This window comes from Schistocerca serialis, chromosome 4, assembly GCF_023864345.2.
Source record: "Schistocerca serialis cubense isolate TAMUIC-IGC-003099 chromosome 4, iqSchSeri2.2, whole genome shotgun sequence".
Classification (NCBI taxonomy): Eukaryota; Metazoa; Arthropoda; class Insecta; order Orthoptera; family Acrididae; genus Schistocerca; species Schistocerca serialis.
This window is the reverse complement of record NC_064641.1, coordinates 224,114,753-224,134,728: the sequence shown is the minus strand read 5'-3', so window position 1 is coordinate 224,134,728 and position 19,976 is coordinate 224,114,753. Positions and strand designations below refer to the sequence as shown.

Here is a 19,976-nt window from a genome sequence, read left to right as displayed (position 1 = left end):
GGCAGAGGCACGCCTTGCTGCACGGAGGCAAGCAAGAGCAGAGGCCCGTGAGATCCGCATGCGGGAGCTTGAACGACAGCAGAAGGAACTTGAAGAAAATGCTGACAAAGTCTACGATATGTACACGGGTAAGTGGGTAACTCTTATAAAGTGTGCTTTGCTTTCCTGCTTTTGAAATACCTAAAGAATCCATACTGATTGTTCTCCTTGATTAGTATAAGTCAGAAATTGTTAATTCAGCTGTCATAAATTAATTTACATGTTTTTATTGCTTATGTCATCATTAAGTTAGTGTTGAAACTGAACAACTAAACAGTTACTTGTGGAAATGGACACACACTTTTAGACACACTATTTCTTTGGATTACATCCATAATACTGTAAGGACATTCAGTAAATACATACCAGTTTTGTGATTTTTGAAGACGTTTCTTCAAAATAATTTTAATTTTGCTAAATTGTTATATACTATGAAATGTTTATGCTGGCTGTGTTTCTAAAGTAATGTTGCACTGATAGCCGTGAGATTGAAATATATGTCTGATTTATCTGTTATAAACTTTGTGGTAGGTAGGGATATTTCAAAACAATACAGAATGTGAAAATTCTAAATTCCTATAGATGTAGAATTTCCAGTGTAGAATTCAAAGGATAAGAATGTGGCAATGAGATACCAACTTGATAATGTTAGCAGTGTAATCTTTTTTGTGGTTGCAAGGAGTAACCTCTGGCCTACTGGAACTCAGATATAAATAACACACATCTGGAATCACTATAATTAGTCAGAAATTAACTGTGATTGCAGAAGTTATACCAAAAGTCTTCGTTGTCCCACTGGTCTTCATTGTCCCATTGTTGCAGCTAGATGAACAGTCAATTGTCACCTGAGATTCAGCACAGTCAACTATATGACTGCTGCATAGCCTTCATTAATTGTTTGACAATACTAACTTATAACACAGCTTTGAGAATAGTATGTTGAACTAAGTTCACCATACTTCAGCTTTATGATCCTGTCACATTTACGGTTTTACACACACACACACACACACACACACACACACACACACACACACACACACACACACACACACACGGGCTGCAACAGTGTTAACTGTTTATGTGTAGTGTCAGGGTTGACAGGATGGGGGAACTGGGAGCCAACAAATTCCCCCCCTTCTTGTCACACACATCTTCCCCCTTGCCAGCTGCTCCAATCTCCAATTTTCTCTTTCCCCACTGCCCTCCTCTTCAACAACCACTCGTAAGGAGACAGTATTCTCTCAGTTGTGGGAGTGCATGTTTAGAGTCTGTTGTAATACTAGGAAAAAGAACACCGCCCCAAAAACTAGTTTGACTTTCTAAGCTTTAAAGTGTGCCTGGGGCTATCTGTCACTCATTCATCTGCAGGTGAGCAGCCTTTCATTTGGTATTTGATGTTCGAAACACTTGCACTTAAATGGAGCTGTACTTACAGGCATTGTTTATAAACTCCATCAGTGTATGAAGCAGCAAGGAGGGAAAGTGTACAGGTACACCACGAAAAGGCCTCTGAACATTTTAGTGGCTTATAGACCTCAAATTTAAAAGCTTCGCAAATTTGTATTTCCTCCGTTTGGAAGTTCGTTTAACTGTCAAAAAAAGATATGTCTGTATGATTCTCTGTGTGAAAGTTTTTTTCTAAAATGTGAAATTTTGTTCTGTTGTCTTCAATTGCCACACCAGACAGGTTGACGAGTGTCAGTAGAAGCTTTCGAACCACTTAGCAATTTTACATAGGACTTGAATTCTCTATGATTCTCATCCAGATGTTTCGCTGAGATATGACGTTGGTAGTTGATGTATGCATCACACATTGATCTTTTTATAGACGAATGAGTTTCATCTAACTTTAGCTTGTTACCATTTGTGCGTTCTTCTTTGAACTAAGACTGCAACAATATTTATATTTTCATCATTTTCAGAATTTTATTACCAAATTACGATGGGTCCTTACTGTCCTTAATCCACGTATTCTGCATATTCTTCTTGAGACCATGATTTATAATCATTTTAAACTTTGCCCATAATTTATCCACATCCATCATATTTTAACTAAATGCCTGTGTGAATGCTAACAGCTAATTATCTGCTCTCTTGAGCAGAACAATTTTCATAGTGTCCATCGTGGATTTAATGACTGCAGTAATCATTGTGGCTAGGATATTGTGATACCTAAACCCTGTCTCTCTACTGACACGGTCCACAAGGTCAGGCCTATTTGTAGCTTCGAGATCTAAAATGTTTCCATTGTGGGTCAGTTGCATGCATAATACAGTGATGGATTCCTCTTTAGAGGTATTTTTCTTTTAGTGGACATTCCATTCTACAATAGAAGGGTAGGAATTGAACTCTTAATATAAGATCAAATTGTTAGTCTGAAACAATTGTCTTTGTGGTTTACTCTTCTAGGGCATCTCCACGATTGGGAACTGGTATTGTTGTTGTTGTTGTTATTATTAAAAATTTCTACTGCATGTCCAATTTATAGATGATGATTTTAGTGAGAGGAGGATGATACAGGTTATAATATTGGTGAACCCCATGCCTTCATGTTTCCTGCCACTCTGTTCTCTGCATGTTAAATGCCCTCTGTGCTTGAAGCTCATATATATTCTTGCATTTTTTGAAACTGATTTCTTAAATGCCATCGATCTTTTGTGAGGAGTTCCATGTACTAATTATGCTGAGTGCTTTGGTGAATTGGTATCCAGACAAAGTTCACCAAATCTCCACAGTGCTGTGCTATACCTCCCTGCCTCGTCTGCATAAGATGGCTCTTACTGCCCCTTTGGGGGTGTTGAAAAGCTATATAATACTTAATGCGTCAGAAATGACCGAAAATTTGTTCAGTCAGAAGGGCCTGATGAATTATAGAGCTTGCATGATGTCACTGCTCTACCATAACCACTGACAGGCTCTGATAGAGGGGCTATGATTTTTCGGCTGGGTTGACAGGACACCTCCCATCTGTTCCTAGATCTATAAGTAAATATTTTGAATTATGAAGAGCTAAATTAAAAGGATAAATTGAGCTATGTGGGAAAACGGAAATATTGCATATTAACCACATTAATTCATAATTTTAGATTTGTATAATTGTGTACAATTTTTAAAATGGTAAATTTATGCTAAGTAGTCAGAGAGCCATAAGAAATAATATACAAATGTTTTTTTCTTCATATAAAAGTGTACATAAGTTTTTGTTAGTCAACGTATGACTATAAATCTTGACCATTGAGCACAAAAAAGTAAATATGTTCCTCTTTAAAAGACTTGTGACAGAAAAGTGGTGAACCAGCTGCCTCAATCCTCCTCCTGCCTTCTCCACCAAAAATTTTGGCGTGCAAGAATGTTTGTGCTCTTTTAACAGAGAACATCCTAAATCCTTTTACCCAGTCTCATGTCTCTCTTTGTAGCCCAGTCTTCATACTCAGCATCTCCCTCTCACTGCCACTGTCTGTATATGTCTCTCTCCTGGTGTCTCCTTTTTCTCCCGTTGATTTACAGCACATCCCTCTGCAAGTGTCTCCTCTCTCATGTACACTGTCTCCTTTTGTCTTTCTTTCCCACTGCCACTGTCCCCACCATACCTCGACCCCTCAAAAATAGTGGGACAACACCAATCATCACAACTACTTGACAATTATGGCAATTCAGCATGGCTTGCATAATTGTTTGCTTCTTGCTCCCCATTTACTTCAGTATTGTGATTGTATACGACATTATCAAAATGATTTATGCTGTCATTAACATCATATTCCCCATTTACCGCAATAGTTTTATTAAAGGATACTTTGTCAGAGTCGCTCATTAATATTGTCTACATTACTAGCAGCACCTGCTCAAGTGATGATCTCGTCACTGATATTGTCTTTAATACAATTCACCTTGCCTTATGTGGCAATAATTGACAAAACACAGAATTACAAGTGCTGAAATTGCAAGATGACTTCTGAAACTATGACAAAAGTTCCTTTCTTTACTTTAACTGCAAACTCAGGCTCTGCCCTTGCACTGTCATGGAGTTGTAGTCACGCACTCCAAATTATATGACTGGCTGGGCACTGTCAGCTGCTAGAGCACCTCTGTTGACCTCTGCATTTAAAGTTTCACATGCAGCTCGCCCTGTGCCACATGCAGTTCTTAAAATAACTTGGTGTTCAATGGATGTTATTTGAGCACATACATTGCTCATAGTCCTAACACATTGTTTCATTGAATATTTAATACAGTCATTTCAGTTGTTTGAAAATATTATTCATTAAGTGTCCCCTATTTGCTAATAAATTATCTCCATCGTTTAAAATGATCCCGTACGATCACTCTTCATAAAAATTGGTATGTAACCACAGTTCAGAAGTGAAATTCTCTTCTAATGTTCACTGTTCATAACAAATGGCATCACATCTGATCAATAGTCACAGGGGAATCCTTATAAACAATTGTTTATATCATAATCCACAGCAAAATTCAGATTCACAGTTATTACCAAATATGCACTGTTCAGGATTCCTCCGACTTCAACTAATAACTATCAAAGTTCAGCCGTAATTTCCACTAGGTAATGTTTATTGTCCCAGCAAATTTCCTGCCACATTGATTATACACCAATTACTGGCTGTTTCCCCAGTTAGGGATTTCAATTGTAATATATCATGTTAAAATTAACCATTGTTCAGCAACATTTTCCGCAGTAAATGCTAAGTGCAATATTTGTGAGGATGTGCCAAGTGTAATATTCATGAACATCCATGCACGTGTTCAGACTATTTCCTCACACAAGGGGAGGCAAATGTCTATTAGAGCTGTTTTCCCAAACGATGCAAATTGTAACCCTCGTACATTAGATAGTGGGTTCCTAAATGTGACGCTTTCTACCAAAAAGGAATGCCAAAGTGGATTTTTGAATGTAACATCTTCATCTACTTCTCCTAGTACAACTGGAGGCTACTCGCTTAATTTTTACCTTGTAAGGATGATTTGGACTCATCAGCTGCAGACTCCTAACATGCATACAGTAAACAGAGCATAACAGAATGGGAAAATGTCAATGCAACTAAAATGAGAATTGCAAAATAATGGGATATCACTTGATTTTTTTCTTTATTCATAGAATCAAAAAATCAAGAAAATGATTCCGAAAACCAGTCTACTATTAATGTTCACAGCAATATTTCTGGATACTAACCATCATTTCCCAAGTACCATAAGAAGTCATAGATTACTCATAAGACGTCATAGATTACTATGCATGATCTTAGGATCAGCACGAGATACCACTTTTACATTTTCCAAGGCAACTTTCAACAAATTGTTCCACCTGTATGTGGATTCACATATTGCCTCTTCAGAGGATTGATTGTAGGCTCATACACATGATTTAAGGTTAACATAAGGTTGCACATGTACATCATCCAGGAAAATTTCCTAGAAATTGCTCCCATTTACACGAGATCACACTTCACAAGTGGATTCCCATGTTGTCTCTCTTGACTGTAGACTCTTACTGAGCTATCTTAACAGTTTGACACATACCTACTCTGGGCACATTTGTGATTAGTTTGTCTTGTCCACCAGTGAATATCAATGTTAACTGAAATTGGCAGTTAGTTTCTGAGTATGAATTGAGAGGTGTTGAAATTGTTGTTAAAAAATTATCATGCAGGTAACATCAGAAGCTTAGTTGGAGATGTATTTTAACATTCAGACAGTAAATATAAGTAATGAAAGATATGCTTCTTGGCTCCAAGCATCGTAGGTGAAACCCTGCTGTCTCTAGATGTTCCAGCATGATATGGCTTCTACTCACCGCACCATTCTTATGCTCCAAGACCATCTGTTGTGTCACACAGTGATGTGAATCTTTATATACTGTATGTTAAATAATAACAACAAAATATCGTAACATGTAGCCAGAGATGTGACATAAACACCTCACTCTGTGTAGTTAGATGTAGTAATCTTCACCTCCTTACTGACTGTTCCATTTTTAGAGGCCTCAGTCATCTCATTTGCAAAAGAATATCACTGTTTCACATCGCTGTCCTTCAGAGGTTGGCACAGTTGTAATTTTGTTAGGGAAAAGGTTAAGTTTCTCTTTCATTATTCCCTGCAGAGATCATAATGACTACTTGAGTTGCTATGCTGCTTGCATTGTTGATGTAGTGGTCTCCTCAGTAGGGTTCTTTCTCCTTCCACATTCTCCAGATTTACAGCTCAGGCTGGTCATCTTGAGTGGCCCTTCGTGGAATCATCGAGGGATCTGATTGTCTCCAAATATTTCATCAACCTGTAAAAAGAACGTGGGGGGGGGGGGGGGGGGGGAGGAGACTTCTTCCAAAATCCGTATCAGAGGATACTACTATGGCTCCCGACATCGTGAAATGCACAGATTTTGTTTTAGTTTTCTGTTAAATTTTTGTAATATTGACTGGTAAGAACCAATACTCTAACAAAAGATATTACTGTATCCCACTACTGCAGAATAATACTTCAACAATAAAACGTAAACAAGAGAAAAAAACAAAAATAAAATACCTTAAATTGCAAAGGAAATGCGCCATATGCAACGACGACACACAGTGCTCACGCAAGCGTCTGCCAACAACAAAGTGTGTCCGATGAGTATGAAGTCACAACTGTTTACATTAGATTTGTTTCAGCAGCTACAAGTGGGTTCATGCACATGCGCAGTTGAGTCTCGTTTGAGTAGTAGATTCTCCTGCTTCTGGCTACAGGAATGTGGCTGTTGGCTTTGCAAGCAGTCACAGCAAGCAGCTATATGCTATCGGGAAAAGGGGGCACTAAATTCATATTCTTGAGGGGGGGGACTTGTTTCACAAAGACCCTAGCATCCAGTGCACGTTGGTCTATCGATTATTCATATGGTTCTGAAAAGCATCCCTGTTGGTTTTTGAACACATTTTAAGTTGATTTTTGAATGCGTGTGTAGTGTACATGATGTCTCTGTCAGGAGAATCCTCATTGCATCTAGAAATAATAAACTTTCCCCAGAAAAAAGGGGACGGGGCTATACGAGCTGAGCGGAGTAAAGCCGAACGGATGAATGCCAATCGCTGTGTGATCATGTGGTTGATTGGGTTTGCGAATGATCAGTGTTGTTATAATTACAAGCGAAATCCATAGCTTCAGACTACCAGAATGGAAATAAACGAATAACAGGAAGAACAGATGACAAAGATTACGTATTATCTTCTCAGTGTATCCAAGAAAATGAAATTTTGACATAAAAGTTTTGGCTAGATCGCTACACCAGAAAAGACCAGTTGTACAGGCCCTGGCTAGCAGCCGCTTAAGTTCTATTCTTGAAGTACTGCAGAAAACATGTTGTACGAACATGTAGCAATGCCTAACTGGAGAATAATAGCAAGAGAACTAAACCTGTGATTCACTGAAGTTAATCGGCAAACACATTTTGACAGTGGCAGGAATAGCTACACAATTGGTGATACAGGATTGTTTGTTAGAACGAGGAAGGAGAAGAAACGGGGACGTCACACAAATTATGGAAGAATTAGACGATTCCAAATTTATATAAAAATATCGTAATACTACTTTTCGATCTCGTACTTGAGAAACTGGTGCATATGAATGAAATGTGAAACTATTTCCTAATATAAAGCTTTTTGCTTGTAGTAGACCTAATACACATTTGATATTGGTACTTCCTGAATTATATTCTGTCGTGTTATAAAAATGACCATTTGTGCCAAAACAGTCTCATTTATTTTGTGTGTGTTACAAAAGTGCTGCAATATTAGAAAGGCCTATTTTGTTTTATCTAGCAGACAGTGACAAAATAGACGTAATCAGATCGAGAAACCACAACAGTCTTGGGTATTATTTGTATTAACAGCTTTTTCAGTTTTAGATAATGACATATCAATTTTTCATGTAGTAAAACGGTTGATGAACTTCGATGAGGTAATAGATTCTTTCGCAGAAAGGAAAGCACGCCATGTAAAGCTGTAGTGAGATTAGAGAGAAAAAAATTTTAGGAGCTAAGGATTGAAGAAATGTGTATTTTCTTGCTTGTCTCTTGTCTTTATTGGTTTTATGTATCCTATATTTAATTTTATGTCACACAAAACAGCAAGTTATTAGCTAATAGGCAATATAGAGCGCAAATTTTCTGAAATCTTCGAAATCTTCTTGTTCTCCTGATTATAAATAATCCCATCTGCTATTAACTGCGCGATTTTTTTTAAGGGGGGGGGGGGGGTGCAGACTGTCAAACTGGCCGACTGGGAGCAGGAGAGGACCCACAGGGCATTTCAGTTTCCACTGTCCTGAATATAGTTTGATGGCATCCATTACAAAATGTACACGTTTCAATTCCACAGAGCGAAATACAGTGATGTGTGATAGAAGAATGCTGTATGAAGAGGCGTGGCACTGCACTTTGGCACACTTAAGACCAAATAACGTGTTAAATTTCCTCGAACACATTATGTTTTATGTTTCAGACTTTTCAGAAAGATGTGCACTACAAGATGAACATATTTTTGAAAGTTTGATTTTTTTTAGTATTGACCTTGTTAGCAAATATCGTAGATCCGGGGCTGATGCACAAAGCAGTCTTGAGTTATAGTGGGTAGTCTCCATGTGACCCGTGTTTACATTTAGTGATTTTGCTGTTTCCCCTTCGTTTTCTCTCATGTCAAATGAAAACAAAATGGATATCTGTGGCTGGGAGCTATCAAGTGCATTAAAATACATTCACATAATTACGGAAGGCTGAAATATGTTATTAGTTTTAGATTTTATTTTATTTCCGCCTTTCTGATAGTCAAGCATTAATCGCCCTGCAGAACAATAAAGTTATTTTAGTCTGTTTGCTAAAGAAATTTGACTTTTATTAACCTTTTCAGCAGAGGCAGTCAATGTATTTGAAACGAAATTTTTAACTCCACAGTACTGGCTGGCTTCAGCTGTTTGCTGCATTTCAAGTGCACGTTTTCATCTTCTAGCACGTTTGGTATTATGCCATAATAAAGAACTAAACATGATACAATACAGTACTGGTGCTCCAAGAAAGTTTACATCCCGAAAGCCATGCTGAAAAGCTTAGTATCAGGTCGAGGTCTACTTCATTGGGAATCTGGACATACGAGTGTGCACTTTAAGTATGCACTTTAAATGTGCACATTTTAGTATGGTTCACGAAATTCCGATGCGCATCGGGTATCCTCTGATGTATTGTTTCTTTTATGACATAATGTATGATCTTTCAATGTCTTACACATATGTACATACGGGATCCCTACGTCATGCTAGCTGCGCAAGTGCCATGTCACCTGTAATCTGCACTCTCTGGCAACTTCTGAAACGAACCTATTTCTAACAGGTCGTGGGAAAATATTGCGAATGGTGGTTTGAAAAGCGTTACATTCAAAGTAAATATTCTTTTACGTAAGTTGAACTACGTGTGAGAATGTACCATGGCTTTCTTAAATCACAGAGCGTTTGATTCTCATTTGAAAATCAACTCTTTGATGACGAGTCATTTTAGAAGAATTTTGAATCCTGAAGATCAGACATTTATGTCATTGTTAAAAATTTTACTGGCACATTTGTGTGATATATCTTAAAGTGTAACACGTTCAAAAAAGATCAACATTATATGTGAAAGCTTAGCTTCTCTTGCAGCTTATTAACCTTAGAGACCAATATTATATGTGAAAGCTTTGCTTTTCTTGTAACAACACTATGTATATTAATTTAAACTATTAACTTTCCCTGTTTGTGTGTTCGTGCTACTTAACAGTGATGTTGCTTTTGGCTGGTTCAGTGCTCTGAATATCTGTTGTCATTGGCTGGTGAGACCACGTGACATGAGCTATGACGCTTACAAAAGCGCACCGCAATCTCGATTTCAATGATTCGGAAAGTAACATGTGGTGTTTGGTGGATTTCCAATGTATACTTTTGTAATACAAAAATACGCAGCTTACATGTTGCTGCACATCAAAGATATTTCCAAAGTGTGTTTTTTTCCCCTGAGTTTTGTTTTCTAAAATGCCGGAAAATTCTATGCCCGTGTACAAAACCATAACCATTCAAAGGATTTATAAGTTTTGCAGTTCCGAGGGAAAATATACTGTCACTTAACACGGAAAAAGTATGTTTTCACCCGTGAGAAAGTGTATTTTTAACCGGGAAATCTGGGATCTTTTTTTTTCCTTGTCCGCGTGTACACCCTGTTATCACAAGTTTTCAGAGCCATTGCCTCAGATGAGGCTTTCTATTTGTTGCTTTGTACTGTTGCCACCACTGGTCCTCTACAGCTGACAACTCTGACTTTTTGGGGGCTTTTAGTTCAGACTGTGATGTCATGGTTGACCAAAGATTACCTTTTCCAGTGAACTGCATTTCTCAAAGAGTGCAGGCCGAAAGTAGGAAGAACGTAGATACAGGAACAATTGGTATAACAGTTGTAAATTGTCATAGCTATGTTGGGAAAGTACCAAAGCTCCAAGCACTAATAGAAAGTACTGATGCTCAAATTGTTATAAACACTGAAAGCTAGCTACAGCTGCAGATAAGTTCAGCCAAAATGTTTGCAAAGAATCTAACAGTGTTTCGAAAGAATAACTAAAAACAGTTTGTGGTGGCGTATTTGTTGCTGTTAGAAGTAGTTTATCTTGTCGTGAAATGGAATTAGATTGTTCCCATAAGTTAGTATTAGCCGAGGTCATTGTTGGCAACCGGAGTAAAACAATAATTGGATCCGTTTACTGACCTCACAATTTAGATGATACAATTGCTGAAAGGTTCAAAGAAAAGTTGAATTTAATTTTAAACACATACCTGACTTATACAATTATAGTTGGTGGTGACTTTAACTTAGCCTCTGTATGTTGGCAAAAATACATGTTTAAATCCGGAGGTACACTTAAAAGATCATCTGTAATAGTATTAAATGCAGTCTCTGAAGATTATTTTGAGCAGTTAATTCATGAGCCCATGTGAATAATAAATGTTGTGAAAACATACTTGACCTCTTAGCAACAAATAATCCTGAGCTAATAACAAGCATCAGAACAGATGCGGGGAGTATTGAACGCAGGGTTGTCGTAGTGAAATTGAATAGAGTAACCTCAAAAACCTCCAAAAATAAATGAAAAATACTGCTTATTCAAAAAAAAGCAGGTAGCTGAGAGGCAGTCTCCACTCCTTCCTAATTGACAGTGTTAGTGTATATCAGATGCGCCTTGAATTCAAAGAAATATTATCGGCAGCAATTGAGAGACTTACACCGAATAAATTAACAAACGATGGAGCTGATCCTCCTTGGTACACAATACGGGTCAGAACACTGTTGCAGAGAGAATGGAGGGGGGGAAAAATGCCAAATTTGAACGGACGTAAAATCTCCAAGACTGGTGATCTTTCACAGAAGTTCTAAATTTAGCATGGACGTAAATGCGAATTGCTTATCATAGTTTCTACAACATAATTTTGTGTCAAAACCTGGCAGAAAATTCAAAGAGCTTCTGATCGTTTGTGAAATGTGCTGGTGGCAAGACACAATCGATGCCTTTTCTGTGCAATAACAATGGAAATACTATCGACGAAAGTGCTGCCAAAGCAGAGTTACTAAACACAGCCTTCTGAAATGCCTTAACAAAAAAAGATAAAGTAAATATTCCAGAATTTGAATCGAGAACAGCTGCCAACATAAGGAACATAGAAACAGATATCCTTGGAGTAGTGAAGCAACTTTAATCACTTAACGAAAGCAAGTCTTCCGGTCCAGACTGTATACCAGTTAGATTTCTTTCAGAGTATACTGATACAATAGCTCCATACTTAACACTCATATGCAGCTGTTTGCTCGACAAAAGATCTCTACCCAAAGACTGGAAAGTTGCACAGGTCACACCAATATTCAAGAAAGGTAGTAGGAGTAATCCACTAAATTACAGGCCCATACCATTAATGTCGATATGCAGCAGAATTTTGGGATATGTATTGTGTTTGAACATTATACATTATCTCAACATAAGTCATTGACATATAGTCAACATGGATTTAGAAAACATCATTCTTGTGAAACACAACTAGCTGTTTACTTACACGGAGTGTTGAGTGCTATTGAGAAGTGATTTCAAATTGGTTCCATATTTCTAGATTTCCAGAAGGCTTTTGACATTGTACTACACAAATGGCTTTGTGCTTATGTGACTAGATTCCTGATTTCTTGTCAGAGAGGTGACAGTTCACAGCAATTGACAGAAAGTTATCGAGTAAAACAGAGTGATTTCTGGCGTTTCTCAAGGTAATGTTATAGGTGCTTTGTAGTTCCTCATTTACATAAATGATATAGGAGACAATCTGAGAAGCCGTCCTAGGTTGTTTTGCAGGTGATGCTGTCATTTATCGACTGGTAAAGTCATCAGAAGATCAAAGCAAATGAAAAAATGATTTAGAAAAGATATCTGTATGGTGCAAAAATTGGCAATTGACCATAAATAACAGAAAGTGTGAGGTCATCCACAAGTGCTAAAAGGAATCCGTTAAACTTCAATTTCACGATAAATCAGTCAAATCCAAAAGCTGTAAATTCAAGTAAATACCTAGGAATTACAATCACAAATAACTTAAATTGGAAGGCACAGAGATCTACTAAAGAGACTGCCTGCACTTGTCCGTCCATTTTTAGCATACTGCTGCATGGGTGGGATCCTTACTGGATAGGATTAATGGAGTAAATCAAGAGAGTTCAGAGAAGGGCTTGTATTATCACAAAATAGGGGAGATGTCACTGAAGCTATACAGGACTTGGGATGGATATAATTAAAACAAAGGCGTTTTTCATAGTGGCAGAATATTCTCACAAAATTTCAATCACCAACTTTCTCTCCAAATGCGAAAATATTTTTTTGATGCCAACCTACTCAGGGAGAAACAATCATCACAATAAAGTAAGGGAAATCAGAGCGCTCACTGTACAAGTTTGGAATAATAGAGAATTATTGTGAAGGTGGTTCTGTGAGCCCCCTGCCAGGCACTTAAATGTGATTTGCAGTGTACCCATGTGGTTGTAGATGGAGATGTAGAATTATTGATCATTGGTGATCACTTTTGTCTGTAACAGACACTGAGGTGGCGACATAGCAGTGTCATTCTGGTTCAGTATCCATTGTCAGGATATGACATATTATTTCCCATTTTCTCTAGATACTTAACATTCAAGTACCTTGTTACTCAACCGTGCATTGAGGATACCTTACTGACAGAAATACCACCCTTCATTAGTGCTGCCTGGGTGCAATATTTTAGCATAATGATAACCAGGTCCAGAGTTTCTGACTCCACATTCAGACACTTTACTTTCTTATTTACTGGCCCTGATTTGTAATCAGTTTGTGAAGGACAGTCATAAAGTTTTAACTGTCACTGTGAAAAAAAAAGTAGTTACGTAGTTACTTTTTTGTTTGCTGGTACATGGCTGCAGTCCTGGAACACATTGGAACCTTTGTGCCACAGTACTACAGCATATCTCCAGATGAGGCAAAAGAAAATAGTACAACTTACTGATCAAGTGGAGATGGGCTGCACCATATTGTTGTGGGCCATCATTGACCTGCTACGGTACTGTGGCACTGGGTTTTCAATGTGTACCAGCAATGCACACATGTAACTGCAAACAATCAAAAAATGAATTACTTATTTTTTTATGAGGGGATAATAAAAACTTTATGACTATCACTTGTTGTACTGAATACTAGCATTCTTATTTTTTGCATTTAAGGCACTATAAGCTGACAGTTTTATTCTGTAGGCAAATTGAATCCTGTATTTTGTTATGAAATGACACTGTTGTTAAGGATCTGACCTTCAGTTTGGCTGGCAATCCTAATTTAGGTTGTTTATGGTCTCCCTAAGTCAGTTCAGGTATTTAAATAACTTACAGCAAAATTCCTTCCCCAGTCTTCTTGAACTGAGCTGGTGGTTCATTTCTGATGATCTCATTGTCAATGAAATGATCAAATCTGATTGTTCTTTGCTTGGTATCAATAAATAGTTTTGTTAAGTTTAATCTTACACCTCATAACAATATATCAAATTTGTGATCTGTCTAACACGTATCAACTAACAGAGTAATTTCTATTAGGCCTTTACTTTCCTGATTATGATTTTTTTGATTGCAAATGATTTTTTAATGTTCTATTTACTTTCTTCTTGGACCATCTTTCATATATGGTGGAGCACGTGTTATCCAGTGATATCACTTTTCCTAGATTAATTTCTTTTCTTCTGTCCAAAGCTGTTTCTTCCCATTTATGTCCTTTTTTATAATGTTAATTTGTTGCAGATTTTTGTTTCTGATAAGTTGTCTTTTCTGCTGGCTTGTTAAAGATTCTTGTGGTGAAACTAGTGTTGCCCATTTTTTGTGATCTGCACAAAGATTTTTATGCTTTACTTTTCTGTAGTGTCTAATATTCTGCCATGTGTCTTGTGTAATTCATGGTTGCTGTACAATCAGTAATTATTGCCACCTTTTCGTGGCCCATGAAATTTGCTCCTTCTTATGCAGTGTTCTTTGGTAATAGCATAACATCAGCAAATACTTAACAGTTGATAGTAATATCTTCTTGCTTGTAGCCCACTACAATTTGATTCTTAATTTTGTCAATATCAAATGCTTTTTCCTGTTCTTTGGGTTTGTCCAGGGCATAGTATGAAGTTATGGGAATATACCATTCCCTTATCTTTTGTTCAGAAAACTCACCCATGAATTAAATCTTTGAAGTTGTGCTTGTTAGTTGTATATTTATTAAAGATAGCACCTATTTGTTTAAATCTATTTCTTCAATAGCAGTACAATGAAATGACCTGACTTAGAGTTTCATATTACAGTTAAATTTTAAGATTTACTGTGAATAGACTTTTGAGTGGAGAAGGAATTGTCCAACAGAAAGTTTTTGAATACAATCTTAAACTTCCCCACAAAACCTGTGAGACATTTAATAGTACCTAACTCCTTTCTGTAACAGTGTTACACTACTGAAGTCTGCTTATAGGTTGTTTTTTGGCACAATAATACACTGTGACGGCAAAAGCCATTGGATACCTCCTAATATTGTATTGGAGATCCATTTTCTCTGTGTAGTGCAGCATCTGGATGTGGCATGGATTCAACAAATCATTGGAAGTCCACTGCAGAAATAGTTGGCCATGCTGCCTCTACAGCCATCCGTAATTGTGAAAGTGTTGCCAATGCGGGTGTTTTTGCACAAATTGACATCTCGATTGTGTCCCATAAATGTCCGACGAGATTCACGTTGGGTGATTTGGGTGGTCAAATCATTCACTCATTGTGTCGTGAATGTTCTTCAAACCAACCACAAACAATTGTGCCCTGGTGACATGGCACATTGTAATCTATAAAAATTCCATCAGTGTTTGGGAACCTGAAGTCCTCTGAATGGCTGTAGATGGTTTCAAGCAGCTGAACATAATCGTTGGCAGTCAATAATAGTTTGTTTGACCAGAGGACCCTGTCCACTCCATGTAAACACAAGCCACACCATTATGGAGTCAACATCATTGTATTCACAGTGTATTGCTGACAACTTGGGTCCATGGCCTAGTGGGGTCTGCACCACACTCAAACCCTACCATCAGTTCTTACCAACTGAAATTGAGTCTCATCTGACGAGGCCACAGTTTTCCAGTCATATAGGGTTCAACCAATATGGACACGAGCCCAGAAGAGGCGCTGCAGGCAATGTCATACTGTTAACAAAGGCTCTCGTGTTGGCCATCTGCTTCCATAGCCCATTAATGCCAAGATTTCGCAATGAGAATCCTCTTGTTTTCCATTCTTTTTAAGTGCTCATACCATCATAGCCTTGTTGTTTCTGTCCTGCTCTGCAAGGGTGCCCCTTTCACTATTTCTCTTGCCCTTTCATTCCTCATTGTATCCCTCCTTATTACTATTATATTAATTCTGAGGAACTTTGTTTCATTTGCCTGTTATCTGCTTGCATCTCTTTTTCTTCATTACCCATGTTTCAGATGCATAGGTAAGTATTGGGATTAATGACTTCTATATATCACTTCTTTGCTTTTTTGTGTAGTGACTTGAGCACAGGAAAAGAACACTTCACAGAAATAATTCTGCCTGTCTGCCAAGTGCACTGATATTTCTAATTTCCTCCATTTTTCTGTATCACACTTCCCAAGTACTTGACACTTTCCGCCTTCTTCAATTGTCCACCTGCACTTGAAGGAATGAAATAATCTAGTTTGCAAAATTAAATATGCTGTGTGAAAATTAAATTACTCAGTACTCCAGAATTAATATTTCACTCTGCAGTGGAGTGGATTGATACTGACTGATTAGAACTGCTTAGTGGGACTCGAACCGGGAATGATGCTCTTTGCAGTCGATAAACTCTCTGACTGATCTACCCAGCCACGGCTTAAGATCTGTCCTGACAGCTTCGATTTTCTCAGTACTTCTCTCAGACTCTCTGAACTTCACAGTAGTTCTTCTGCATACTTTGCTGGACTAGCACTCTCCAAAGAAAAGGTATGAATAAATGGCTTAGCCTTTGCTCGGGATTGTTTGCAAAGCAATCTTTCACTCAGCAATGGAGTGTGTGATGTTTTGAAACGTCTTGACAGATGAAACCTGTGTGCCAGAGCAGGACTCGAGCCTAGAACCATGCCTTTCTTGCCTACACAGCAAGCCCATTCGATATGAGCACTGCAATGAGTCCTAAATCGGGTAACAACCCCCATAACAACCCTTAGGTTTTGCGGGAATCCATTTCTTTGTGATAACCTTTACCCGTTTGGGCTAGTTCAGCAAGCTATACAGGAGAGGTTCTGTAAGGTTTGTAAAGTAGGAGAGATATTGGCAGATGTGGAACTGTGAGGACGGATTGTGATTTGTGCACTAGCATTGTTCATGAGAAGTAGTTTCTGGTTTCAAGTCCTGGTTGGGCACACAGTTTCAATCTGTCAATAAGTTTCACTTACTTCTCATAGTCTAAAGTTGTGGTAAGAAATTTAATTACGGCATATAAACTATTTCCTTATAGAGACATTCTCATTTCGTCAGATCCAACATCACGAGCAGCGCGTGTGGCAGCCACTGTTACATCAGGAAGACTGTCTGCCGGTGCAGGTGGCAGTAGCGGGAGTTATACGTCCAGCCGCAGATCTTCCGAGGACTCTTTGGAGGAAGGTATCAACCTTCGGGATGTTAGGGTACGTATTTATGCTAGGAAGTGCATTTTGCTATTGCATTGCATGTGTAAGAGCTGTTTGATAACTTCAAGATGTAATAATGAGAATCAGTGACTATTACTTTATTTTACATGTGCTTATTCAGAAAGGCTATGACTGACTTTTTCCATAAGTGTGGAGACCTGTCTTTTTCTCTGCTGTCGCAAATGTCAACATCAGTACACTTGATGTTAGTGTTTGGGAGTGGCAGGTAGGTGTGTGGAACTAGTCTTTCACCTGAGCTGACCATGGGGTGCAGGATTGAAATAGGTATGGACAAGGATATTCTGCATGTTGGATGACTGGCAGAGCTCTACTTTGAGTGATAAATCATGTCATGAGAACAACTTTTGTTAGAGACAAAATGTTTGCTGTTGCTTTCCAGTGACAATAGGCATACTTACGTACTGCTCATGCCCATGAGAGGCAGCAGGGTATAGGCACCATGTGGCTTGCACATACCTTGTGTGTTGCCTATAATCCAGTCATCTATTCCATGTGAAAGTGGATAGGCATGGCAAAAGTAAAATTCCTGATTGTTCCTAAAATGTATTTCGCCACTTGACTCATTCTTAAGGTTTACTTGTCGAAAATCACTCTTATCAATTTCCTGGGTTCAGTAGAATGCAGTACACCTGGTTAGCAGACTCTGCTAGTGGTGAAATGTAATTGTCTCATGGCCAGTGAAAGCTAAAGGACACCTACTGCTACTAAAAAATGTCAGAAAATTTTGTCTCTAACAAAAATTGTTCCCCATGACATGATCTGTCAGTCCAAAGTCACCTGAGGCAAAGATCTTGAAACACTGTGTATATTCCATGTAAATACAAGCATAGAACACTATAATGTAGCATCTTAGTAGATTCATCAGTTAGATGTAGGCTACTTGAATCAATTTACAAACAGCACCAAAAATTCATTCCTAAGAGAATTGTCACAGTCAAAGAGGGGAAAAAAATCTAATGTTACTTTGAAGCTGTAGCCAATAATTAAGTAATAAAGAAGAAAAACACTTTTAAAGATATGAACCTGCAAAAAAATTCAGTTCTGTGTAAACACAATACATGGTTTTAATGTAAACAACTACTAGTTTCTGTAGTTAACTAAAAAAAAAAAAAAAAAAAATGCCAAATTGCTAATGATTCTCAGGGCTATAGTATGAACGGCTTTTTATACAGTCATTTGACATAACAATTCAGTTCAGTTGCAGGTATTTACATAAAAAAACCCTCATAAGAATGGTTACGTGAAACAAATAGATCAAAAGACAATGAAAAGCACTATTCACCAATGTACTAGTCATTGTACAACAAGATGGATTGAAATGTCATAAAAGAAGATCACTAAAAAAACTTCAAAATTTGTGGTGTATAGTTTACAAAAATATTAGAACATGGTTCAGAAATAGCTTTAATTATGGAAAATTCCTCATTTATTTTGAGACACATTTATGGTGACCTAAGTAATGCACCATTTCACTATGCCTTGCTTTTAAGCACTTCAGACACTTCACTGTAGGTACTTACAGCTTTATGACATTGTAGCAAAGAGAATGAGGTGTAATAGGGTCTAGGGCATTGGTAGTCAACCTGGTCCCTACCACCCAGTAGTGCACATATCAGTTTTCATGGTGGCTGGTAGGGGTTTTAAGAACATTTTCATTACATTTTTTAAAAAAATTGACAAAGTGTTTGGTTACTTATTATTATTATTATTATTATTATTATTATTACTATTAGATGCTTTAACTTGCTGTAACACTATAAAATTTATGGAGCAAAGTGCAGTTACTTCACTACTATGTAAATCGCCGTTACTGTGAAACCAGTGGGCATTTAGGAAATTTTACTACTAACAGAAATACAAAAGGTTAAAAAAGGTTGACTACTCCTGGTCTAAGAGATACGTTGTGGTGTGCTCCCAGCCTCTGTTGAGGAAGTTGAATGTGTTGTGTGCGAATAGCTGTCTCACGTAATGTCCTTGACCCATGAGCTTCAGCACTTGCGCATTCTGTCAGTTGCAAAGGTTTGGACACAGGGTTCCTCCCATCATCAGATGTGTACATGTTGCTCCAGTGGCAACACACCAGAATCAGTAGCAGTGTCAACCACGGAAAACTAATTTCAGCAAGCAGTAATAGAGTACATGTCGCTTAGCATCTTCATCTCATGCTGAAATTTAATAAGCCTGTTAATGTATGCTATGACATCACTGTGTGTATCGTCTGCTCCATGTACACTTTGAAAATACTTATGCAGTAGATTAGTCACAGGAATGCACTCTTGGCGTGCGCCCTCTCTCTCTCTCTCTCTCTCTCTCTCTCTCTCTCTCTCTCACACACACACATACACACACACACACACACACACACACACACACACACACACACACCAACCACCACCACCACCACCAGCAACAACAACAATTCGGATTGGTTAATAATATTATGATTACTTTGTGGAATTACTGGAACTAGTACATTATAGTATGAAATCAGTGCACATATAAAATATGTTCATAGCAGATAACAGTATGCATTGAAAATTACTTGTAACTTCATTTATCCTAACAATCTGTGTAGTAATACAGTTCGATATTCTCAACTTTTTGCACATCTCAGTATTTACCAATCTCGACCTATTCAACAGCGATGACATTTGGATGTATTA

General features: G+C 37.8%; 1 protein-coding gene across 5 annotated transcripts in view; it reads left to right on the top strand.

Annotated features, from left to right (window-relative positions):
* The window catches only part of LOC126473334 (leucine-rich repeat flightless-interacting protein 2), a 217,200-nt gene that overhangs the window by 144,975 nt on the left and 52,249 nt on the right, over window positions 1–19,976 (top strand). For all 5 annotated transcript variants that reach the window (XM_050100323.1, XM_050100324.1, XM_050100320.1 and 2 more), the window contains 2 exons: window positions 2–128; window positions 17,141–17,289. In XM_050100323.1, coding sequence (XP_049956280.1) covers window positions 2–128; window positions 17,141–17,289 — 276 coding nt within the window. The remainder of the gene's footprint in view (window position 1; window positions 129–17,140; window positions 17,290–19,976) is intronic.